This window comes from Netta rufina (assembly GCF_964035555.1).
Source record: "Netta rufina genome assembly, chromosome: 18".
Lineage (NCBI taxonomy): Eukaryota > Metazoa > Chordata > Aves > Anseriformes > Anatidae > Netta > Netta rufina.
The window spans coordinates 9,159,213-9,185,648 of NC_140142.1; the positions used below are offsets into that span (position 1 = coordinate 9,159,213).

At 50.9% G+C, this 26,436-nt stretch overlaps 2 protein-coding genes and 1 pseudogene across 3 annotated transcripts in view; 1 reads left to right on the plus strand and 2 right to left on the minus strand.

Moving 5' to 3' along the window:
* LOC311216405 (olfactory receptor 14A16-like) overlaps positions 1–26,436 on the plus strand; it is a gene marked incomplete at both ends in the record, with an annotated part of 85,572 nt that overhangs the window by 43,340 nt on the left and 15,796 nt on the right. The gene's annotated exons all lie outside the window — the stretch shown is intronic.
* LOC311216621 (olfactory receptor 14A16-like) lies at positions 6,373–7,338 on the minus strand (the record flags this gene model as incomplete). Its single annotated transcript, XM_084298155.1, has 1 exon — positions 6,373–7,338. One exon carries the CDS (start codon positions 7,336–7,338, stop codon positions 6,373–6,375), a length of 966 nt encoding a protein of 321 aa, XP_084154281.1.
* Positions 22,279–23,224, minus strand: LOC311216622 (olfactory receptor 14C36-like; annotated as a pseudogene). Its single transcript has one exon. The product of its transcript is annotated as an olfactory receptor 14C36-like (transcript).

Consider the following 26,436-nt stretch of genomic DNA (forward strand, 5'->3'; position numbering starts at 1 on the left):
CTCCACCAAGAAAGACAGGAGGGTTATTGTTGTTGGTGACTCGATTCTTAGGGGAACAGAGGGCCCTATTTGTCGGCCTGACCCTACCCGTAGGGAAGTCTGCTGTCTCCCTGGGGCCAGGGTCAGGGACGTTGCCAGGAAGCTTCCTAACCTGGTACGCCCCTCTGACTATTACCCCCTTATGATAGTCCAGGCGGGCAGTGATAACATCGAAGAGAGAAGCCTCAAGGCTATCAAAAGGGACTTTAGGGGACTGGGTCGGTTAGTGGATGGAGCGGGAGTGCAGGTGGTGTTTTCGTCCATCCCTATGGTGGCAGGGAGGGGTTCAGAGAGGACACGGAAAGCTCACCTGTTAAACACGTGGCTCCGGGACTGGTGCCAACGCAGAAATCTTGGGTTTTTTGATCATGGGGCACTTTACTCAGCACCTGGCCTGATGGCCGCAGACGGGTCCCTATCTTTTAGGGGAAAAAGGATCCTGGGCCAGGAACTGGCAGGGCTCATTGAGAGGGCTTTAAACTAGGTAGGAAGGGGGATGGGGCTGAGGCTAGGATTGTTGGGGCTGTGCCAGGGGGAACAATGGCAAGGCTGGAGGATAAGGCTATGGCCCAGCTGAAGTGCATCTACACCAATGCACGCAGCATGGGTAACAAACAGGAGGAGCTGGAAGCCATCGTGCGGCAGGCAGGCTACGACTTGGTTGCCATCACGGAGACGTGGTGGGACCAGTCTCATGACTGGAGTGCTGCAATGCCTGGCTATAAGCTCTATAGAAGGGACAGGCAGCATAGAAGGGGTGGTGGTGTGGCTCTCTATATTAGAGAGTCTTTCGAGGTTGTAGAACTCGAGGTTGGGAATGACAAGGTCGAGTCCCTTTGGGTTAGGATCGGCAGGGACAACAAGGCTAGTGTCCTGGTCGGGGTCTGCTATAGACCGCCGAACCAGGATGAGGAGACGGATGAGGAATTCTACAGGCAGCTGACAGAGGTTGCTAAATCATCAGCTCTTGTACTCGTGGGGGACTTCAACTTCCCTGACATATCCTGGAAGCACAACACAGCCCTGAGAAAGCAGTCTAGGAGGTTTCTGGAGAGCGTGGAAGATAGCTTCCTGACGCAGCTGGTTAGTGAACCTACAAGGGGTGGTGCCCCGCTAGACCTTCTCTTCACAAACAGAGAAGGACTGGTGGAGGACGTGATCGTCGGGAGCTGTCTTGGGCAGAGTGACCACGCAATGGTGGAGTTCACTATTCTTGGCGAGGCCAGGAAGGGGACCAGTAAAACCGCTGTATTGGACTTTCGAAGGGCTGACTTTGAGCTGCTCAGGACACTGGTTGGTGGAGTCCCTTGGGAGGTGGTTCTGAAGGGCAGAGGGGTCCAGGAAGGCTGGGCGCTCTTCAAGAGGGAAGTCTTAATGGCGCAGGAACGGTCTGTCCCCACGTGCCCAAAGACGAGCTGGCGGGGAAGAAGACCGGCCTGGCTCAACAGAGAATTGTGGCTTGATCTTAGGAGGAAAAAGAGGGTTTATAATCTTTGGAAAAGTGGGCAGGCCACTAAGGAGGACTTTAAAGAAGTAGCGAGGCTGTGCAGGGACAAAATTAGGAAGGCCAAAGCTCATCTGGAGCTCAATCTGGCTACTGCCGTTAAAGATAACAAAAAACGTTTCTATAAATACATCAACACAAAAAGGAGGACTAAGGAGAATCTCCATCCTTTACTGGATGCGGGGGGAAACTTAGTTACAAGAGATGAGGAAAAGGCGGAGGTGCTCAATGCCTTCTTTGCCTCAGTCTTTAGCGGCAATACCGGATGTTCTCTGGATACTCAGTACCCTGAGCTGGTGGAAGGCGATGGGGAGCAGGATGTGGCCCTCATTATCCATGAAGAACTGGTTGGTGACCTGCTACAGCACTTAGATGTGCACAAGTCGATGGGGCCGGATGGGATCCACCCAAGGGTACTGAGGGAACTGGCAGAGGAGCTGGCCAAGCCACTTTCCATCATTTATCAACAGTCCTGGCTATCAGGGGAGGTTCCAATCGACTGGCGGCTAGCAAACGTGACGCCCATCTACAAGAAGGGCCGGAGGACAGACCCGGGAAACTACAGGCCTGTCAGTTTGACCTCAGTGCCAGGAAAGCTCATGGAGCAGATCCTCCTGAGAGTCATCATGCAGCAATTGCAGGGGAAGCAGGCGATCAGGCCCAGTCAGCATGGGTTTATGAAAGGCAGGTCATGCCTGACGAACCTGATCTCCTTCTATGACAACGTGACGCGCTGGGTGGATGAGGGAAAGGCTGTGGATGTGGTCTACCTTGACTTCAGCAAGGCTTTTGACACCGTCTCCCACAGCATTCTCCTCAAGAAACTGGCTGCTCTTGGCTTGGACTGGCGCACGCTTCGCTGGGTTAGAAACTGGCTGGATAGCCGGGCCCAAAGAGTCGTGGTGAATGGAGCCAAGTCCAGTTGGAGGCCAGTCACTAGTGGCGTCCCCCAGGGCTCGGTGCTGGGGCCGGTCCTCTTTAATATCTTCATTGATGATCTGGACGAGGGCATCGAGTGCACCCTCAGTAAGTTCGCAGATGACACCAAGTTAGGTGCGTGTGTCGATCTGCTCGAGGGTAGGAAAGCTCTGCAGGAGGATCTGGATAGGCTGCACCGATGGGCTGAGGTCAACTGCATGAAGTTCAACAAGGCCAAGTGCCGGGTCCTGCACCTGGGGCGCAATAACCCCAAGCAGAGCTACAGGCTGGGAGAGGAATGGTTGGAGAGCTGCCAGGCAGAGAAGGACCTGGGAGTGATGGTGGATAGTCAGCTGAATATGAGCCAGCAGTGTGCTCAGGTGGCCAAGAAGGCCAACGGCATCCTGGCTTGTATCAGGAACAGCGTGACCAGCAGGGCGAGGGAGGTGATCGTCCCCCTGTACTCAGCTCTGGTGAGGCCGCACCTTGAGTACTGTGTTCAGTTTTGGGCCCCTCGCTACAAGAAGGACATCGAGGTGCTTGAGCGGGTGCAGAGAAGGGCGACGAAGCTGGTGAGGGGCCTGGAGAACAAGTCCTACGAGGAGCGGCTGAGGGAGCTGGGCTTGTTCAGCCTGGAGAATAGGAGGCTCAGGGGTGACCTTATCGCTCTTTTTAGGTACCTCAAGGGAGGCTGTAGCGAGGTGGGGGTTGGCCTGTTCTCCCATGTGCCTGGTGACAGGACGAGGGGGAATGGGCTTAAGTTGAGCCAGGGGAGTTTTAGGTTAGATGTTAGGAAGAATTTCTTCACTGAAAGGGTTGTTAGACATTGGAACAGGCTGCCCAGGGAAGTGGTGGAGTCACCATCCCTGGAAGTCTTCAAAAGACGTTTAGATGTAGAGCTTAGGGATATGGTTTAGTGGAGGGCTGTTAGCGTTAGGTTGGAGGTTGGACTCGATGACCTTGAGGTCTCTTCCAACCTAGAAATTCTGTGATTCTGTGATTCTCTGTCTCTAGCAAGGGATCCCAGCCGCCTGGCTTCCCTGCTGTCTAATTCCACACAATTGGCTCCAGTGTCCCAGCACTGGAGTAGCCAGGTGACAAGCTCCTCACCTCTGCAACAACCAAAATCTTATCGTACATCTCATAGCTCACGCTGGTATAGCTTTTGGGTAGTTACTGTTGATTTTTCAGCATCCTCATGTTCCTCCTCCTGAATCCCTGATGGCCCAGCATCATCGTATCTATACCTAGATTTGGCAGAAGACTCTCTGCATTCTGAATCCCTATACCATTTTTTCACCTCCTCTACAGGGGCAACTTGCACTGCTACAGCTCATTTCTCTGACCCAGCCACAGGAGCTGGAGCAGCTGCAGGAACTGGAACTGGAGTGGCTGCAGGAACTGGAGCGTTTGCAGGAACTGGAGCTAGAGTGGCTGCAGAGTCCATCGCAGGGGTCGCAGTGGCCATTGGATCTCTCACAGGACTTGGAGTGGCCATAGGGTCTGTCACTGAGTTGATAGTAATATCATTTGCAGCTCGATAGGCATGAGTCAGGCCCCAGCATGTTACAATGATTTGTGTCACTTTGGAACTGCCATAGTCATGACACCTTTTTTTTCAAGCATTCTACCAGTTTTTGAGGATTTTGCAGTTGTTCAGGGGTGAATTTCCAAAACACTGGAGGTGTCCACTGCTCTAAATGCCTGCCCATATCCTCCCATACTCACTGCCACCCACAACTATACTGCCTCCGGGCAGATCTCTGGATGAGATTCCTAAGTAGTTATTTAAATTTAAGCAAAACCTGAAGCACGTTCAGGAGGCATAACAACAAGACCATGCTGGTCTAAGTATCCCAAGGATATTCGATATCTTGGAGAGCTATTGTAACAAGCTCGGAGGATAAGAGGGTGGTGAAGGAGAAAAGGGAGAGTGATCAAGGAGGAAAAAGGGATGGTGAAGGAGAAAGGGAGAGTGAACGAGTGAGAAAAAATATCTTCCCCTTTCCCCTCCACAGATTGACTCCCTGCTGAAAAAAGGCAATAGGTATGATTGCTAATAGTTTCTGAGATATGATTTCCAAAGTATAGAGTCGACGACTTTGCTGAGTACAAATACCAAGTTAGAGTTATGACCAGATATTTCATCGTCTCATAAGCCACTGTTACAACGCACAGTACCATAATGATCTTAAACCAGGGCCCGGAGAGGATAAACAACATGACAGAGAGCAAATACGGAAAATAATGTACTATAATACTCAATTTGGAAAGCAGGTGCAGCAGAGTTGAGATTAAAGCAATCAGCATTATGACAAGTGACTATTAAGCAGGTCTAATACTTACACCAATTTTAGTTTAACACACTCTGGTCAGATCTGTCATTATCTCAACCCTTCGTGCCCCACATTGGGCGCCAAAAGGACTGTTGTGGTTTAAGCCGGCCAGCAGCTAAACACCACACAGCTGTTCACTCACCCTCCCCTCTCCCTCTCCGGGATGGGGGAGAGACACAGGAAAGTGAAGCCCATGAGTTGAGATAAAGACAGTTTAATAAGACAGGAAAATAATAATAACAATAATAACTATAATAACAATAACAATAATAGTAACAATAATGATGATAATACTACTACTAATAATAATGTGTACAAACAAGTGATGCATAATGCAATTGCTCACCACCTGCTGACCGATGCCCAGCCTAACCCTGAGCAGTCCAGCCCCCCTCCCCCGGCTAGCCACCCCTATATAGTGTTTAGCATGATGTCAGATGGTATGGAATACCCCTTTGGCTAGTTTGGGTCAGCTGTCCTGGGTCTGTCCCCTCCCAACTCTTGCTGCACCCCCAGCCTGCCCGTTGGCAGGACAGAGCAAGAAGCCGAGATGTCCTTGGCTTGGTGTAAGCACTGCTCTGCAACAATTAAAACATCAGGGTGTTATCAGCACTCTTCTCATCCTAAGCCAAAACATAGCATTCTACCAGCTACTAGGAAGAAAATTGACTCTGTCCTAACTGAAACCAGGACAAGGTCCCCAGGTTCTTCTTCCTCCCCTCCCCCTCCCCCCCTTATTTTTCCTCACTCTTACTCCTTTTTTTCCCTATCTCTAAATTATGCTCCTATCACCAACACTCTTTCATACCCTACTGTTATCTGTTACCATCACCCCCCCACCCTGCCATCCCCTCACCACCTGAGAAGTGACATTTAGCATGATTTGAGTGCAGAGTTGACTACTATAGTCACATACATTTATCATGTACTTCATTGAGCTCATTATCATATTCAGAGATCTTAACATCAATATTCATTTTACAAATAATCATGCAAAAGCTTTCACTCTAGACATTATAGCTGCCAATATTTTGTTCTGTCACCAAACAGGGTTGTCCTGCCACTAGAACACTCCCTCCTTCAGCTGTCTCTCACACCAAGATTGTGGATCACCATCTTTAAGTTTATACAAGAGAAAGCAGGAACAAGCTGTTCAACTCCCCTTTTGTCCTGTGTTGGTGCCTATCAGTGACACAAACAAGTCTAACTACTCTCCACACGTGGAATATCCTGAGTTGGAAGGGATTCACAAGAATCACAGAATCCACGGATCACATGGATCATAGAGTTCACACCATTTCCAGAGTCTTTTGAGGTGATTCACTAGATCCACTGATTTCAATAGAGGAATGGCAAATAATTCACCAGGCTCCTTTCTCTATGGCTGCCGTGTTACCTAGTGTAGCAGAGCTCTTCTTTGCCTGTAGAAGGGAATGAATAATGTCATATCTTTGTGTAAAACACTATGACAACTGAAGCAAAGAAATAACAAATAAAAACAAAATAAAAATAATAAAAACAAAATAAATAAAAATAAAATTAAAAGTAGAAAATCAGGGCTTGTAACAAGTTACGTTATGAGTGATATGTAGATGAAAACAGGAAGATTAATGCCTCTGAGAAAGATTCTGTCATCATTTTCCTAACTGCATCCTTGAGTTCCTGGTTTCTCATGCTATAGATGAGGGGGTTCACTGCAGGAGGCACCACTGCATACAGAACTGCCAGCATAAGATTCAAGGAGGAGGAGGACATGGAGGAGGGCTTCAGGTAGGCAAATGTGCCAGTGCTGATGAAGAGGGAGACCACGGCCAGGTGAGGGAGGCACGTGGAAAAGGCTTTGTGCCGTCCCTGCTGTGAGGGGATCCTCAGCACAGTCTTGAAGATATGCACATACGACAGCACAATGAAAACAAAACACAAAAAGAGTAAACATAAAGTAACCACAACAAGACCAAGTTCTCTGAGGTAGGCATGTGAGCAGGAGAGCTTGAGGATCTGAGGAATTTCACAGAAGAATTGGTCCAGGGCATTGCCTTGGCAGAGGGGAAGGGAAAAGGTATTGGCAGTGTGCAGCACAGCATAGAGAAAGCCATTGCCCCAGGCAGCTGCTGCCATGTTGACACAAGTTTTGCTGGCCATTATTCTCCCATAGTGTAGGGGTTTGCAGATGGCAATGTAGCGGTCATAGGCCATGATGATTAGAAGATAAAACTCTGCTGTGACAAATGCAACAAACATAAAGACCTGGGTAACACAGCCAAAGAAGGAAATGGCCCTGGTGTCCCACAGGGAATTAGCCATTGCTTTGGGGACAGTGGTGGAGATGGAGCCCAGGTCAAGGAGGGCAAGGTTGAGGAGGAAGAAGTACATGGGGGTGTGGAGGTGGTGGTCGCAGGCTACTGTGGTGAGGATGAGGCCATTTCCCAGGAGGGCAGCCAGGTAGATGCCCAGGAAGAGCCCAAAGTGCGGGAGCTGCAGCTCACGTGTGTCTGCAAATGGCAGGAGGAGGAACTCTGTTGGGAAGCTGCTGTTGGACATTTGCTGACATTGGACGCAGCTGTCTGTTGAAGAGAAGAAGGCAGGACAAAGTTAGAACAGAATTCTCCAAGGAACACCTATTGCAAGTCTTAGAATAGCTCCGCAGACCAGCCTTTCTCTTTGCAGGAGAACCTGTCTGCAGCTCTCTTGCTTGAGCTGTGGCTGGTGCTGGATGAGAGTGGCACTGAGAGCAGCGGCTGCTGTGGGCTCCAGAGGAGTTTTTCCTGTTATGAAGCAGAAGGGAAAAAGGAACATGGAGCAACCTCAAGTTCAGTCCACTTGTCAGATGAATGAGCCTTGTGAACAACTCATCTGACCACAGAGTTGTGGAAAGCATATTTTCGTTGCTTCATTTTTTTGCAGTTACCCCTGTAATGCTTAGGACAACCATCACATTCATGTACTTGAATGTGATTAATGTACAAGAAAAGGGAGACAGCTGAGAGCAAAGAAGACCCAGTCCATGTGCAGCTGGACAGAATCCTCACCTTGTCCCCGGGGGCCTGAGATGGATCTCAGCTCTTCCCTCCCAGGTGAGGGTGCAGAGGCCTCACTCCAGCTTCCCACAGACAGCCATCCAGCAGCACGGAGCGTCCTGGTCGTGGTCTGCTATAGACCGCCGAACCAGGATGAGGAGACGGATGAGGAGTTCTACAGGCAACTGACAAAAGTTGCGAAATCTTCAGCGCTTGTTCTCGTGGGGGACTTCAACTTCCCTGACATATCCTGGAAGCACAACACAGCCCTGAGAAAGCAGTCTAGGAGGTTTCTGGAGAGCGTGGAAGATAGCTTCCTGACGCAGCTGGTTAGTGAACCTACCAGGGGTGGTGCCCCACTAGACCTTCTCTTCACAAACAGAGAAGGACTGGTGGAGGACGTGATCGTCGGGAGCTGTCTTGGGCAGAGTGACCACGCAATGGTGGAGTTCACTATTCTTGGCGAGGCCAGGAAGGGGACCAGTAAAACCGCTGTATTGGACTTTCGGAGGGCTGACTTTGAGCTGCTCAGGACACTGGTTGGTGGAGTCCCTTGGGAGGCGGATCTGAAGGGCAGAGGGGTCCAGGAAGGCAGGGCGCTCTTCAAGAGGGAAATCTTAATGGCGCAGGAACGGTCTGTTCCCACGTGCCCAAAGACGAGCTGGAGGGGAAGAAGACCGGCCTGGCTCAACAGAGAATTGTGGCTTGAGCTTAGGAGAAAAAAGAGGGTTTATAAGCTTTGGAAAAGTGGGCAGGCCACTAGGGAGGACTATAAGGATGTAGCGAGGCTGTGCAGGGACAAAATTAGGAAGGCCAAAGCTCATCTGGAGCTCAATCTGGCTACTGTCATTAAAGATAACATAAACGTTTCTATAAATACATCAACACAAAAAGGAGGACTAAGGAGAATCTCCATCCTTTACTGGATGCGGGGGGAAACTTAGTTACAAGAGATGAGGAAAAGGCGGAGGTGCTCAATGCCTTCTTTGCCTCAGTCTTTAGCGGCAATACCGGTTGTTCTCTGGATACTCAGTACCCTGAGCTGGTGGAAGGCGATGGGGAGCAGGATGTGGCCCTCACTATCCATGAAGATCTGGTTGGTGACCTGATACGGCACTTGGATGTGCACAAGTCGATGGGGCCGGATGGGATCCACCCAAGGGTACTGAGAGAACTGGCAGAGGAGCTGGCCAAGCCACTGTCCATCATTTATCAGCAGTCCTGGCGATCGGGGGAGGTCCCAGTTGACTGGTGGCTAGCAAACGTGATGCCCATCTACAAGAAGGGCCGGAGGGCAGACCCGGGGAAAAACAGGCCTGACAGTTTGACCTCAGTGCCAGGGAAGCTCATGGAGCAGATCCTCCTGAGAGTCATCATATGGCACTTGCAGGGCAAGCAGGCAATCAGGCCCAGTCAGCATGGGTTTATGAAAGGCAGATCCTGCTTGACAAACCTGATCTCCTTCTATGACAACGTGACGCGCTGGGTGGATGAGGGAAAGGCTGTGGATGTGGTCTACCTTGATTTAAGCATAGGCTTTTGACACCGTCTCCCACAGCATTCTCCTCAAGAAACTGGCTGCTCTTGGCTTGGACTGGCGCACGCTTCGCTGGGTTAGAAACTGGCTGGATAGCCGGGTCCAAAGAGTCATGGTAAATGGAGTCAAGTCCAGTTGGAGGCCAGTCACTTGTGGCATCCCCCAGGACTCGGTGCTGGGGCCGGTCCTCTTTAATATCTTCATCGATGATCTGGACGAGGGCATCGAGTGCACCCTCAGTAAGTTTGCAGATGACACCAAGTTAGGTGCGTGTGTCGATCTGCTTGAGGGTAGGAAAGCGCTGCAGGAGGATTTGGATAGGCTGGACCGATGGGCTGAGGTCAACTGCATGAAGTTCAACACGGCCAAGTGCCGGGTCCTCCACCTGGGGCGCAATAACCCCAAGCAGAGCTACAGGCTGGGAGATGAGTGGTTGGAGAGCTGCCAGGCGGAGAAGGACCTTGGAGTGATGGTTGATAGTCGGCTGAATATGAGCCAGCAGTGTGCTCAGGTGGCCAAGAAGGCCAACAGCATCCTGGCTGGTGTCAGAAGCAGTGTGGCCAGCAGGGCTAGGGAAGTGATCGTCCCCCTGTACTTGGCTCTGGTGAGGTCGCACCTCGAGTACTGTGTTCAGTTTTGGGCCCCTCGCTACAAGAAGGACATCGAGGTGCTCGAGCGGGTGCAGAGAGGGGCGACGAAGCTGGTGAGGGGCCTGGAGAACAAGTCTTATGAGGAGCGGCTGAGGGAGCTGGGCTTGTTCAGCCTGGAGAAGAGGAGGCTCAGGGGTGACCTTATCTCTCTCTACAGTTACCTTAAAGGAGGCTGTAGGGAGGTGGGGGTTGGCCTGTTCTCCTATGTGCCTGGTGACAGGAAGAGGGGGAATGGGCTAAAGTTGAACCAGGGGAGTTTTATATTAGATGTTAGGAAGAATTTCTTTACTGAAAGGGTTGTTAGGCATTGGAACAGGCTGCCCAGGGAAGTGGTGGAGTCACCATCCCTGGAAGTCTTTAAAAGACGTTTAGATGTAGAGCTTAGGGATATGGTTTAGTGGGGACTGTTAGCGTTAGGTCAGAGGTTGGACTCGATGATCTTGAGGTCTCTTCCAACCTAGAAATACTTTGATTCTGTGATTCTGTGAGACCCTTCCAGGACCTGCAGCTGTATGGCCCTGCAGCCAGACGCTTACCTTGTCAAGGGCTGTGCAGATTTCTCCTGCAGTCAGCTCTCAGCATCCTCCCAATCCACTCCCAACTGCTTCCAAGCCCTCTCTCCCTCTCTCCTCTCCCCGTGCCACCTGCGGTCAGAGTCCCCAGCCCTGCTGTGTTGTGCAGAGGAGCTGGTTCTGGGTAGAGCTCTCTCTGCACCAGGGCCCTCTTGCCAGGAGCTCTCTCTGTCCCAGGAGCCTGGCCCAGCTCAGCAGCACAGGCCCAGACCAAGGCATTGTAATCACCCCTCCGGGGACTTTGGTGATGAGCCCATGAACCTCAGGCACTCAGAGACAATCGAAGAAATCTCTCAAGAAGTCCAAGTCAGTCCAAGTTTCCTGGAGTGTCCCCCGAGGGCCAGCACTGACACAGGCTTCCTTGGAGCTCGTTAGAGCAGAATATTGGAGGCAGTGAGGACAAGAAGACAGAGGGAAAGTGAAGGTGACACTCATGTGTAGGAAAACTGGATGTGGTTCACCAAGCAGAAGGGCCCATGTATTAATGAATGAATTTTGATGGAATCAAGTAAGGGGCAGTGTTGACAACATTGGACAAGCTCAGCAGTGATGAAACAAGAGCTGGCTTCAGCATAAAGCAATCCAACATCATACACCACGTGTGCTGCCCTGAAGTAATGTGATGACAGTTGGAGACCAAAGTCATGGACTGACTGAATCCAATAGATGTTTTATAGGGATGGCTTTCCCACAATATAACCAGACCCATCAGTGACCAGTGCATGCTGCTTCCCATTTTCTGGGAGTTTATTAGACAATGACATCTCTTCAATATGTGTCACCTCCTCCTGTAGCAATATTTCCAAGTCGCTGTTCTTTGGTCAGTCCTTGATAACTTCCAAAATTCCAAGACTGGGGTTTCCTATTGGAGCCTGCTGTGAAATCAGTGCGACCCACTTGCTCCATGGAGCATCAGGCACATGATGTGTAGAGGGGACCTTCCCTTGAAACATCCAGCCCAAAAGAGGCAAGTCAGGGTGCCAAGAGGATCTGTGTGTCAACACAAACCACTTCCAAAGCAGCTCAAACCCCTTTGTATGCTACCAATATCACTTTCCCGGTTGAAGTAGGTCTTAGGTACTTACTAACCCTGACTCCTCAATCCTAGGGGTCAACCTCCCACCTCCCTTGGTACTTTCTGCCAGAGGTTCCAGGTGGTGTGATTCTGGACCCCAGCCAGCCCTGCATTGGGCTCTGCCACCTGCCTCACCCCAGCCCTCTCCAGTGCCCTCCTTGCTGTTCTCTGATGCACACCAGGACCTCCCAGTGTGTGCCAGCCAGCACATCTGCTGAGGGCCAGGGAGGCTGCTGCAGGGGCAGGGAGCTCAGCATGGCCCTTGGAGCCCCCTGCCCTGGGCCTGCCTCTCCACTTGGCCTCAGCCCCGGCCTTGTCTCTGCTGGCAGGAGGGCTCCTGGCATGTGCTCCCTGGCCTCCCCTTACCTCCAGACAGCTGCTGCCCACTCAGGCTGCTGGCACAAACGGGTCCTCACAAGCAGCACCACCCCATGGGCTCTTCTCCTGGCCTCCCCCACTGCACTGCCTTGACTCCTTGTTAGTTAAGTTAGTTACAAGAGATGAGGAAAAGGCGGATGTGCTCAATGCCTTCTTTGTCTCAGTCTTTAGCGGAAATACCGGTTGTTCTCTGGATACCCAGTACCCTGAGCTGGTGGAAGGGGATGGGGAGCAGGGTGTGGCCTTCACTATCCACAAAGAACTGGTTGATGACCTGCTATGGCACTTGGATGTGCACAAGTCGATGGGGCCAGATGGGATCCACCCAAGGGTACTGAGAGAACTGGCAGAGGAGCTGGCCAAGCCACTGTCCATCATTTATCAGCAGTCCTGGCGATCGGGGGAGGTCCCAGTTGACTGGTGGCTAGCAAACGTGATGTCCATCTACAAGAAGGGCTGGAGGGCAGACCCGGGAAACTACAGACATGTCAGTTTGACCTCAGTGCCAGGGAAGCTCATGGAGCAGATCCTCCTGAGAGTCATCACATGGCACTTGCAGGGCAAGCAGGCGATCAGGCCCAGTCAGCATGGGTTTATGAAAGGCAGGTCCTGCTTGACGAACCTGATCTCCTTCTATGACGAAGTGACGCGCTGGGTGGATGAGGGAAAGGCTGTGGATGTGGTCTACCTTGACTTCAGCAAGGCTTTTGACACCTCTCAGTAAGTTTGCAGATGACACCAAGTTAGGTGCGTGTGTCGATCTGCTTGAGGGTAGGAAAGCGCTGCAGGAGGATCTGAATAGGCTGGACCGATGGGCTGAGGTCAACTGCATGAAGTTCAACAAGGCCAAGTGCCAGGTCCTCCACCTGGGGTGCAATAACCCCAAGCAGAGCTACAGGCTGGGAGAGGAATGGTTGGAGAGCTGCCAGGCAGAGAAGGACCTGGGAGTGATGGTTGATAGTCGGCTGAATATGAGCCAGCAGTGTGCTCAAGTGGCCAAGAAGGCCAACGGCATCATGGCTTGTATCAGAAACAGTGTGACCAGCAGGGCTAGGGAGGTGATCGTCCCCCTGTACTTGGCTCTGGTGAGGCCGCACCTTGAGTACTGTGTTCAGTTTTGGGCCCCTCGCTACAAAAGAACATTGAGGTGCTTGAGCGGGTGCAGAGAAGGGCGACGAAGCTGGTGAAGGGCCTGGAGAACAAGTCCTATGAGGAGCGGCTAAGGGAGCTGGGCTTGTACAGCCTGGAGAAGAGGAGGCTCAGGGGCGATCTTATCGATCTTTATAGGTACCTCAAGGGAGGCTGTAGAGAGGTGGGGGTTGGCCTGTTCTCCCACGTGCCTGGTGACAGGACGAGGGGGAATGGGCTTAAGTTGCGCCAGGGGAGTTTTATATTAGATGTTAGGAAGAACTTCTTTACTGAAAGGGTTGTGAGGCATTGGAACAGGCTGCCCAGGGAAGTGGTGGAGTCACCATCCCTGGAAGTCTTCAAAAGACCTTTAGATGTAGAGCTTAGGGATATGGTTTAGTGGGGACTGTTAGTGTTAGGTCAGAGGTTGGACTCGATGATCTTGAGGTCTCTTCCAACCTAGAAATTCTGTGATTCTGTGATTCTGTGATTCTCTGCTGGGCCCCATCTCCTGCACCGAATTGGGCACCATCTCCTGCATCCCTTGGCTGTCAGCTCCCTCTCCCCTGCCCTGTAGTATGACAGTGCCACGGTGAGATGTGTTTCTGGTGGGCCGTCTACCAGAAACAGTAATGAATACTATGAGCAGGACTAGAGGGGTCCTGCTTCCAGCCAGGGGGAGGCGGGGAGGAAAGGGACAATCAGGTTTACAGGACTGTGTATATTTAATGGCCTGGCACATCAGACCCACAAATATATCAGGCTCTACTGGACACCGGTGCACAGTGTACCTTAATGCCATCAAGCTATAAAGAGGTAGAACCCACCTGTATTTCTGAAGTGACAGGTGGGTCCCAAGAGTTAACTGTCTTGGAGGCTGAAGTGAGTCGAACTGGGAAGGAATGGCAAAAGCTCCCCATTGGGACTGGCCCGGAGGCTATGTGCATCCAAGACATAGTCTTCTTCAGGAATGGGTACTTCAAAGTTCCAAAAGAGCACGGGTGGGGCTTTGGCATAGCAGCCTTGGAGACAGAGGACATTAAAGAGTTGTCTACCTTGCTTGACCTTCCACAGAATCCTTCTGTTGTGGGTTTGCTGAGGGTTGAAGAACAGCAGGTGCCAATGGCTACCATGGTGGTGCACCTGAGGCAGCGTCACGCTAACTGAGACTCCCTGATTGCCATCCATGAGCTGGTTCATCGGCTGGAGAGCCAATGTGTAGATGTAGAACTTAGTAGCGTGGTTTAGGGATGGACTTGTCAGTACTAAGGTAAAGTTGCATGACCTGGGTTACACGTCCATTGAGGCACAATGCAGTTCTTTTGCCTTCTGCATCTATAGCAAAGGAAGCATGACTTTGCTCTACTCTATTGACTGGGCAGGTCTTTTCACATTACTCAATTTAGTTTTCTGTGGCTGGAAGGGGACAATTTCCCAAAAGCAGACAAACTCATGGGTACAGCTACAGCCACTTGAAGATATATTTTCTTTAGTTTTCATCCTGAGTTTTCCACAGAAGACCCAAGAGAGACCATGGATGTCCATGTATCTACAAAGATTCAGGCTGAATTTCTCAGATTCCAATGGTCATTTCAATTTTATTTATTTTATTTCATTTCATTTCATTTCATTTCATTTCATTTCATTTCATTTCATTTCATTTATTTATTTATTTTCCCAAGGAATCCCTGACTTGTCTTAGAAAGGTTTTCATGTGCTGGGCTGGGCTGCAGCTACAGGGACAAAGACCACTGCTGGCAGTGGAGGTATCAGACCTTCAGACTCTGCTTTTCCTCCCAATGCAGGTCTCTAAAGAAATCACCCTGGATGAATACCAATAGGAGAATGATGCTCAAAACTGAAATGCAGCAAAATTCAGCCTTTAAAGCAATAAAAGATTTGTATTAGGTGCTTTTTGGAATCTTCTTCCGTAATTACATCATGCAAGCTCTGCAATTAGCTGCACAAGGTGTGAAGGCTTGAAGAAAACTGTGGAAGAGCTGTTAGAAGTTTCTTTATTTTAATGAGTTCCATGGTGTATTATGGTGCTGAGTCTATGAAGCTCAGGTACTGAGAGAAGAGTGATGTAACCGCTTGAGCAAGTAAAGTCAGAAGGAAAAGTTGAAGTGACTTGGAGTATTAATGGGCCCCACTGAGGGCTGTTACCAAGAGATTCTCCTCAGGGACTTGTTAGGGCAGATAATTGGAGACCATGATTGCAGACAGGCAAAGCACTGTGCTGAGAAAAGTCTTGGTTGGTTTTGGTGAAGCAGAAGAGCCAAGGCCTGACTCCAGCCACTGGGAGGGGAGATCCTGCACCCCCATATCCATCTCAAGGCTCTTCCTGGGGTCTGTGGGATGTTCTAAACAGTGTGATGCCATGAGAAGAACAGTGGTATGACACCTCCCTGCCTCTGCAAGGGTTGCAAAGAAGCAAGGAGGCCTCACTGCAATGACTACATCTCATCACCTCATAAGCTCTAGATAAGGGACAAAAACGTCAGGGCTTTTGGGGCCTTCCATTCTTGCCAGCAACCTCCACCTTCTCCTCTGCAAGCTTTCCTATGCTGTCCCACACTTTGTCCTATTTCCTGGAAGCCTACAGACACACATCTCTGTTCTTCACCTTGCTCTCACCCTGGCATTTCCATCATTTCACCAATGTCTCATCAACCTTCACCAGCTGTTCCTTGAAACACAAAGCCAGGGTTTCATTACGGACACTCTTTGGGTGACCTCTGGCACCACAGCAGTATACTTTGAGAGACATTTTTTCCTCTTTGTGGACAGTGCCAACCTTCCAAGGTGCAATTTCTGGCAGTTTTCCTCTCCTGCTCTTTCCTACCACCAAAGAAAGTTCCACCTGGGTGGAAACTTGTCCTAAAGTAGGCATCCCAACCCATTGGCCTTCTTGTGGCCTGTCAGCCAACCAGATAGAAGTCACCTCACCAGCATCTTCCAAACCACGGTCCTTCTGCTGGCCTTGCAGCTTCTTGTTTAGACACACCCAAGCCTTGTGCCTCCTGCTGTCCACTCGTGGACTCAAACAGAAGGGACAGGACAACCCATATCTGCGCCTTCTTTCTGTCTGGGTCCTTCTCATTATGTAGGCAGAGGGGATCCCACAGTCAGCATGCCAACCAAGCCTTGTGCCTGCTGCTGTCCGGTCATGGACTCAAGTAGAAGGGACAGAATAACCCATATCTGGGCCTTCTTTCTGTCTGGGTCCTCCTGGATATGTAGTCAGAGGGGATCCCACAGTCAGCATGCCAACCAGGTGCCTTCTGCTGGCCTACCAGGACCACTGGCAGATGTCAGCTGAAAAGTACAGAACCTAGGTAGAAGTGTGGCCTGTCAACTACTTCAGACAGAAGTGACCTCACAGTCCATTTCTGTGACATGTTGCTGCTGCTGCCCTATCAACTGCAGAGACAGAAGTGACCTCACAGTCACTGCCACAGTCACATTCCTCCTGCTGGGGCAGGAGATCCTGAGGCAGAGCTGAGCTCATCAGAGCATTCCCACCCATCTCCTCCTTGTGGCCCACAAGCTGATAAGGTCCATGGTCCCTCGCATTCATCTTTGAATGCCATGTGACTGCATGTGGTGGATTTATGTGGCAAGGTTTTGGTAGTAGGGGGCCATTGGGGTGGCTTCTGTGAGAAGAATCCAGAAGCTGTCCCATGTTAGATAAGGGCCTTGCTGCTGGCCAGGTCTGGGCCGATAAGTGACATTGTTTGTGCCTCTGTGAGAGCATATTTAAGACAGGGAAAAAAAAAATATTGCAGAACAGCAGCTGGGAGAGAGAGAGGAATGAGAAACTGCCTTACAGGCACCAAGATCAGTGAAGAAGGAGGGGGAGAGGTGCTCCATGTCCTGGAGCAAAAGTCCCCTGTGGCCTGTGGTGAGGACTATCGTGAAGCAGGCTGTCCCCCTGCAGCCCATGGAGTACCACGGTGGAGCAGGTGGACTTGCACTGATGGAGGCTGTGGCCTGTGGAGGACCCTCTCCAGAGCAGATTCCGGGCCAGACCTGTAGGCCTTGAATAGGAGCCCACGCAGGAGCAGGTGACCTGGCAGGAGCTGCTCCCCATGGGGGACCCAAGCAGCCCCTGCACAGTTCCTGAGAGGCCCAGCCCCAGTTCCTGCCCCCCAGTTTTTGCTCCAGAAGGACTCCCCTAGGTCCTGTGTCACTTGTCCCACCTGGGTGCCTTGGCTACCCCAGGACATCCTGGAGGTAGTGGCCACCTCTGACTGGAAAACTGAAACCAGCCATGAAAGTAGATTGAGGCAACAGTTGAAACCTGTACAGAAAAGGACTCGATGTAACAGCTGAAAGAGCTTGCCAGCACCACCAGCTTTTTTTCTATGAATGTTCATTATTTATTTTCCCAGTTTTCTATTGACAGCACCATGGACAAATGCAATAAAAAAATCGTGCTTTCTTGATGAATAGTTTTATGCACACACTTACCAAAATACATTTCCCAACATTGCTAATGCTTCTTTTTCTTTTTCTTTTTTTTTTTTTTTTTTTTTTTTTTTCCCTCCCCTTATTCTGTCTTTGAAGAGCACTCCAAGGGAAAGAGTCACTGAATTAAAGAATTTAATTCAATTAAATTGAATTCATTTTCAAGTCCCCAGAAATCTTGCTGATCCAAATGCTTGACAGCCCAGTGCAGAAAGGCAGGGTAATGTGACATAGCAGAGAGTGGCATCTGCAATGAACCTGTAAAGGGGTGAGAAAAAAAACTCACAGGGACACTGGGGGTTGTTTCTGGAGGCACAAAGAGCAATTCCGGGGCTGTGTGAGGTGCTTATGTCTGAGCCGGTTCCTCATACACATGGGGCTGTTGAGAGACATGAGTCACAGAATCACAGAATCATCTAGGTTGGGAGAGACCTCCAAGACCACCTAGTCCAACCTCTGACCTAGCACTGACAAGTCCTGCACTAAACCATATCACTAAGCTCTACATTTAACCATCTTTCAAAGACCTCAAGGGATAGTGACTCAGCCACTTCCTTGGCAGCCCATTCCAATGCCTAACAAACCTTTCAGTAAAGTCGTTCTTCCTAATAGCCAAACTAAACCTCCCCTGGCACAACTTTAGCCCATTCCACCTCGTCCTGTCACCAGGCACATGGGAGAATACACTAACCCCCACCTCACTACAGTCTCCTTTAAGGTATCTGTAGAGAGTGAAAAGGTCACCCCTGAGCCTCCTTTTCTCCAGGCTAAACAACCCAAGCTCCCTCAGCCGCTCCTCATAAGACTTGTTCTCCAGACCCCTCACCAGCTTCATCGCCCTTCTCTAGACTCACTTGAGCACATCAATGTCCTTCTTATAGTGAGGGACCCAAAACTGAACACAATACTCGAGGTGCGGCCTCACCAGAGCTGAATACAGGGGGACAATCAGTTCCCTAGCCCTGCTGGCCACACTGCTTCTGATACAAGCCAGGATGCTGTTGGTCTTCCTGGCCACTTGAGCACACTGCTGGCTCATATTCAGCCAACTATCCATCAATACTCCCAGGTCCTTCTCAGCCTGGCATCTTTCCAACCACTCATCTCCCAGCCTGTAGCGTTGCTTGGGGTTGTTGTGCCTCAGGTGCAGGACACAGCACTTGGCCTTGTTGAACCTCATACAGCTGACCTCAGCCCATCGGTGCAGCCTATCCAGATCCTCCTGCAGAGCCCTCCTACCCTCGAGCAGATAGACATATGCACCTAACTTGGTGTGGTCTGCAAACTTACTGAGGGTTCACTCAATCCCCTCATTCAGATCATCGATAAAGATATTAAAGAGAATTGGCCCCAGTCCCTGGGGGACTCCTCTAGTGACTGGCCTCCAACTGGATTTAACTCAATTCACCACGACTCTTTGGGCCCGACTATCCAGCCAGTTTCTAACCCAAGAGATGAGGAAAAGGCGGAGGTGCTCAATGCCTTCTTTGCCTCAGTCTTTAGCAGCAATACCGGTTGTTCTCTGGATACTCAATACCCTGAGCTGGTGGAAGGGGATGGGGAGCAGGATGTGGCCCTCACTATCCATGAAGATCTGGTTGGTGACCTGATACGGCACTTGGATGTGCACAAGTCGATGGGGCCGGATGGGATCCACCCAAGGGTACTGAGAGAACTGGCAGAGGAGCTGGCCAAGCCACTGTCCATCATTTATCAGCAGTCCTGGCGATCGGGGGAGGTCCCAGTTGACTGGTGGCTAGCAAATGTGACGCCCATCTACAAGAAGGGCTGGAGGACAGACCCGGGAAACTACAGGCCTGTCAGTTTGACCTCAGTGCCAGGGAAGCTCATGGAGCAGATCCTCCTGAGAGTCATCACATGGCACTTGCAGGGCAAGCAGGCAATCAGGCCCAGTCAGCATGGGTTTATGAAAGGCAGGTCCTGCTTGACGAACCTGATCTCCTTCTATGACAAAGTGACGCGCTGGGTGGATGAGGGAAAGGCTGTGGATGTGGTCTACCTTGACTTCAGCAAGGCTTTTGACACCATCTCCCACAGCATTCTCCTCAAGAAACTGGCTGCTCTTGGCTTGGACTGTCACACGCTTCATTGGGTTAGAAACTGGCTGGATAGCCGGGCCCAAAGAGTCGTGGAGAATGGAGCCAAGTCCAGTTGGAGGCCAGTCACTAGTGGCGTCCCCCAGGGCTCGGTGCTGGGGCCGGTCCTCTTTAATATCTTCACCGATGATCTGGACGAGGGCATCGAGTGCACCCTCAGTAAGTTCGCAGATGACACCAAGTTAGGTGCGTGTGTCGATCTGCTCGAGGGTCGGAAAGCTCTGCAGGAGGATCTGGATAGGCTGCACCGATGGGCTGAGGTCAACTGGATGAAGTTCAACAAGGCCAAGTGCCGGGTCCTCCACCTGGGGCGCAATAACCCCAAGCAGAGCTACAGGCTGGGGGAGGAATGGTTGGACAGCTGCCAGGCAGAGAAGGACCTGGGAGTGATGGTTGATAGTCGGCTGAATATGAGCCAGCAGTGTGCTCAAGTGGCCAAGAAGGCCAATTGCATCCTGGCTTGTATCAGAAACAGTGTGACCAGCAGGGCTAGGGAGGTGATCGTCTCCCTGTACTCAGCTCTGGTGAGGCCGCACCTTGAGTACTGTGTTCAGTTTTGGGCCCCTCGCTACAAGAAGGACATTGAGGTGCTTGAGCGGGTTCAGAGAAGGGCGACGAAGCTGGTGAGGGGCCTGGAGAACAAGTCCTACGAGGAGCGGCTGAGGGAGCTGGGCTTGTTCAGCCTGGAGAATAGGAGGCTCAGGGGTGACCTTATCGCTCTTTTTAGGTACCTCAAGGGAGGCTGTAGCGAGGTGGGGGTTGGCCTGTTCTCCCACGTGCCTGGTGACAGGACGAGGGGGAATGGGCTTAAGTTGAGCCAGGGGAGTTTTAGGTTAGATGTTAGGAAGAACTTCTTTACTGAAAGGGTTGTGAGACATTGGAACAGGCTGCCCAGGGAAGTGGTGGAGTCACCATCCCTGGAAGTCTTCAAAAGACCTTTAGATGTAGAGCTTAGGGATATGGTTTAGTGGGGACTGCTAGCGTTAGGTCAGAGGTTGGACTCAACGATCTTGAGGTCTCTTCCAACCCAGAAATTCTGTGATTCTGTGATTCTGTGATTCTGTACATGAGATTAAGCCATGAGCAGTGAGTTTCTCGAGGAGAATGCTGTGGGAAACAGTGTCGAAAGCCTTACCGACGTCAAGATAGACCACAGCCACAGTCCACAGCCTCATCCACTAAGTGTGTCACTGTCATAGAATGAGAACAGGTGTGTTAAGCAGGACCTGCCTTTCATAAACCCATGCTGGCAGGGCATGATTGCCTGGATGCCCTGCAAGTGCTGTGTGATGGCACGAGCTTCCTTGAGCTTCCCCAGTACCGAGTTCAGACTGACAGGCTTGTCGTTCCAAGATCCTCCTTCCAGCCATTTTGTAGGTGGGCATCTCATTTGCTAGTCGCCAGTTGACTGGGACCTCCCCTCATAGCCAGGACTGCTGATAAATGATGGATAGTGGCTTGGCCAGCTCTTCTGCCAGTTCTCTCAGCACCCTTGGTTGGATCCCTTTCAGCCCCATCAATTTGCGTACATGTAAGTTCTGTAGCAGTTCACCAACCATTTCCTTGTGGATTATGAGGGCCACATTCTGCTCCCTATCCCCTCCCACCAGCTCAGGGTACTGGGTATCCAGAGAACAACTGGTCTTGCCACTAAATATTGAGGCAAAGAAGGCATTAAGCACCTCCGCCTTTTCCTAATCTTTTGTCACTAAGTTTCCCCCCACATCCAGCAAAGGATGGAGATTCTCCTTAGTCCTTCTTTTCATGTTTATGTATTTATAAAAATATTTTCTGTTATTCTTAACAGCAGTAGCCAGATTAAGCTCCAGGTGAGCTTTGGCCTTTCTAATTTTGTCCCTGCACAGCCTTACCACATCCTTATAGTCTTCCTGAGTGGCCCACCCTCTTTTCCAAATGTCATAGAGTCCCTGACTTGCACACCACATGCAGTGCACTGCAGCGCTTGCAATGTCCCTCTTGGTCCTGTAGCCACTGACAGAGGCTGGAAGGCACCTCAGCCCTGCGGTGCTTTCTCCTGCTCTACCCTCCTTTGAGATGCCCCAAGGCATGAGGAATGGGCACAGGGACCTCGGTTCAAGGAATCACATCCCAGGACTGCACTCAGGTGGCTTCCCAGGAGACGTTACTTGGCCTCGTGACACTATCGTGCCCCACTGGCCTTCATGAAATATATGGGAATAACTGATGGCCTTTTTGCTCCTTTGTGTTCATTTCTCCTGTGTGCATACAATGTGGCTACTGGCACCAGTAGCAAAGGGTTTCTCTCCCCATATCTCCACTGCACACAAACAGGGAGTTGCTCTTCTCCTGAGACATACAATCTCCCAGGGGACAATTTGCAGCTGAGTGCATCTGTGCTGGCCTGGACAGACAGAACTGCACCCCTTCACCATGCAACTCCCATTCCATACAGCCCCAAGACGGTGCTGTTCTGCAGATTATTAAAAATGTCCAAAAAGACACCAGAATTCATCTTGTGCCTGAAATGCTTTACATTATCACTCTTATGCAGAAGATTAAGGGAAATTTCTTGTTTCTGAAACACAACAATGCACCAGTTTCCTCAAGGCATCCTTGAGCTCCTGGTTCCTCATGCTGTAGATGAGGGGGTTCACTACTGGAGGCACCACCGAGTACAGAAATGACACCAACAAGTCCAGGTATGCGGAAGAGATCGAGGAGGGCTTCAGGTGGGCAAACATGACAGTACTGAGAAACAGGGAGACCACGGCCAGGTGAGGGAGGCATGTGGAAAAGGCTTTGTGCCGGCCCTGCTCAGAGGGCATCCTCAGCATGGCCCTGAAGATCTGCACATAGGACACCACAATGAAGACAAAACAAACAATGGTTAAACAGGCACTAAAGATGAGAAGATGACCTTGCCTGAGATAGGCGTGAGAGCAGGAGAGCTTGAGGATCTGGGGGATTTCACAGAAGAACTGGTCCACAGCATTGCCTTGGCAGAGGGGCAGGGAAAATGTAGTGGCCGTGTGCCAGATAGCATAGAGAAAGCCACTGCCCCAGGCAGCTGCTGCCATCTGGGCACAAGCTCTGCTGCCCAGGAGGTTCCCATAGTGCAGGGGTTTGCAGATGGCAATGTAGTGGTCATAGGCCATGATGGTGAGAAGATAAAACTCTGCTGAAAAAAAAAAAGAAAAATAAAAAAACCTGAGCAGCACAACCTGTGTAGGAAATGGCTGTGGTATCCCATAGGGAGTTGGCCTTGGCTTTGGGAATGGTGGTAGTAATAGTGCCCAGGTCAAGGAGGGCGAGGTTGAGGAGGAAGAAGTACATGGGGGTGTGGAGGCGGTGGTCACAGGCTACAGCAGTGAGGATGAGGCCATTGCCCAGGAGGGCAGCCAGGTAGATGCCCAGGAAGAGCGCGAAGTTCAGGAGCTGCAGCTCACGTTTGTCTGCGAATGGCAGGAGGAGGAACTCATTGGGGAAGCTGCTGTTGGACATTTGCTGCCTCAGGGCATGGTTGCCTGTCCATGGAGTAATAGGCAGTGACATGTTAGAGAGACTTTTCTGAGCAAAAACTAAACCTTATTTCATAGAAAACATCCTCACCAAGGCTGTATCCTCACTGCATCTTCATCTGAAGAAGACTTGCTCCTGCCTGGAGCTCTGCATCTCTCTGCCTAAAGATGCCACAGAGACCATGAAGATCCTCTGTAATCTCAGCAGTAATCAGTGCTGCTGGTAAAGAACACCAGGGGTGCATCTCAGGCATCCACTGGCCAGAGGTATCTCCCTATTTACAGGTGCTGAGAAGGACATCCACCAATCCCACAAGAAACAATGAAGGTTGTGCTGGTGCTGTCTGTAGGCTAAAGGGTGCGGAGTGAAGTTGTGAGGTTCCTCAAAGACCTACACATCTCTTTTAACTGTAATACTCTATGAGTTTAGGTCCCTTCTACAATCCTAACAACACCATTATCATCTCCGTGACTGTCATCCAAAGCAGGAAATTAAAAAATGAGACCTCAGAGAGTGCCATCCCTTCAGTTATGGCAGGTGTTGTTCTTCCATTTCAAGAGTCTCCCCCAGAAATGCCCTGGGGGTGCTGGGGAGATATGAGGAGCCTGGCCCATGTAGCAGCCCCCTGCCGGCAGCAGGACCCTGCTCTGCCCTGGCTTTCTGGTCCTTCCAGCCACAGCTTCTCCCTGCAGTGTCCTGGGCAGCTCCCTGGGCAGGCTGAGTGCTGAGCCTCTCAGGCAGCAGAGGCCCTGCCCCAGCACACAGCCGCTGAGGCACAGCAGGGACCCTGCTCTGCACCACAGCCCTGGGCACCCGTGCCTGCACCCTGCTTGCACAGCCTGAAGCCAGCCCCAAGAGAAGGAACCCTCATGTCCTGTCCCTCTGACAGCTTTGGTAGGTAATCCCTGCTCTGGAGCTTGACATTCTTCTGTTATCCAAAGAAACTCTGAGAGTTCTCCTGAAAGATCCCATAGGCTGTTGGATCTGCCATCAAATCTGGAGATGGCACCAGGAACAACAGCTGCATTGCCCTGCAGAGAGAGACTTACCCTGTTCAGGGCTCTGAAGATTTCTCCTGCAGTGAGCTCTCAGCATCCCCCACTCCACACTGCCTTTAATATCACCCTCCCTTCTCTCAGCCACCCTTGTCCCCTGCAGGCAGTGCCCCCAGCCCTGCTGCGCTGTGCAGAGGAGCTGCTCCTGGGCAGAGCTGTCTCTCTGCAGTGCTGCCCGCTTGCCAGGAGCTCCCCTTGTGCCCAGGAGCCCGGCCCAGCTCAGCAGCACAGCTGCAGCCCAACGCCTCTCTGTCTCTCCCCTCTCTTATGTCTTTTGAGATCTCCCTGGGCCTCCAGGGGAACCACCTTTGAAACACATTGAAGTAATTACTGATTTTCCTTCCTTCAGCTGCTGAAGGAATCTCATTTCCAGCTCCATCCTTCCTTATTCAGAAAATGGATGAGGTCCAAGGATCACCTTTCCATGCCCTGTTTTTAGGCAGGACACTCCTGCAAGGACAGGGATGGATCTTCCTTCTCCCTGCTGATGGAAAGGTTACAACTGAGCCAACCAAGGCACCTCCTTCTTTGTTTGCTGTCCAGAGGCTAGAAGGGGTCTCTGCTCTCTCCCATGCCTCACATTTGGAAACTGCCCTGGCTATGTTACACAGTGACCATTCACTGCCTCTACTGTGAACAGCACTGGGAGCTCTTGACAAGCCCCTGGGCCTCCAGGGGAATCAACTTGGAATCAAACCGATGCAATCACTGTTCCTCCTGCTGTCAGCTAGGGAGAGACACCTATTTCCAGTGCTACCTTTTCTCTTAAATCAAAATACGTGTTTGTTATGGGAATCATCTTTTCTTGTCCTTTTATTAGTTAGGACACCCACAAATTTTATTGCATTTCTTTCAAGCACCTGTTGATATTCCAGAGAACTAATCTTTTTCACTGCAAATGAAATCCCTCTGTCTACACAGACTACACAACCCAGCAAGCTCATAGAGTCATAGAATGTTTTTGGTTAGAAAAGATCTTAAGCTCTAGTTCCAGTTCCCGTGAAATTGGCAGAGTCACCTCCCACTAGACCAGAAGTGCTCAAGGTCCCATCCAGGATCCGAACAGGCTGAGACCCCAACAGGCCGGGAGCCCGGAGCGGCGCTGAGAGATCGAGTTGGTACGGGAGACCAGAGGCGTCAGTGGACACTGGCAGCCGACCCTCACCGTGTGGCGAGTCGGCACAGAGCATAGGGGCGGACATCAGGACCCTGCAGCCTGTCTGACATAACCATGGAGGCAGTGGCAGCTGTGCTGAGCTGTGCTGCTTCACTCTAGCATTCTTTTCATAAGAGGTTTATCTTGCAATGAAAAAAGACTATTCGTCCTCAGATCGGTGTTATAACTATTACTAACGACGAACCACATTACTAATGATTTTCACAAACCGCATTTAAGGTTGCAGCTGGCACTGCCTGCAGCCGTATAGCAGATGTTACACTCTCTTTCCTAACTAGTAATCATGTGTCTCATCCATTTGTGGTGAATGGTCAGTGGCAAAAAGAAAAGGGGGAGAGTAAGGGGCAACAAAGACAGAAACGGTACCAGGAGGATGCCACTGACACTAACAGCACGGGTAATAGGAGTAGTATAAGTGACACAGGTGACGGTGCGGGGCGCTCTGCCTGCTGCTCGCCTTCGCCTGCCTGTGCACTGCTGCCAACGGTGCTAGAGCAAAATGTGAAGACTGCTCAGACGGCAGTGATGAGAGTGCTTGTGTGAAGAAGACGTGTGCTGAATCTGACTTTGTGTGCAACAGTGGTCGGTGTGTGCCAAACAGATGGCAGTGTGATGGGGATCCAGACTGTGAAAATGGGTCTGATGAGAGTGCTGGGCTGTGTCATATGAGAACAGTGTCATGGAAATGTGATGGTGAAAAAGACTGTGACAGTGGAGAAGATGAAGAGAATTGTGGCAATGTGACTTGTAGTGCAGCAGAGTTCACATGCAGCAGTGGACAATGTATTTCCAAAAGCTTTGTCTGCAATGGTCAAGGTGACTGCTCCAACCACTCGGATGAATCTTTGGAGCAGTGTGGCCCCCAGCCTGCACCTCCGGTGAAGTGTTCTGTGAGTGAGGTGCAGTGCGGCTCAGGTGAATGTATCTACAAGAAGTGGTGGTGTGACAGAGATCCTTATTGC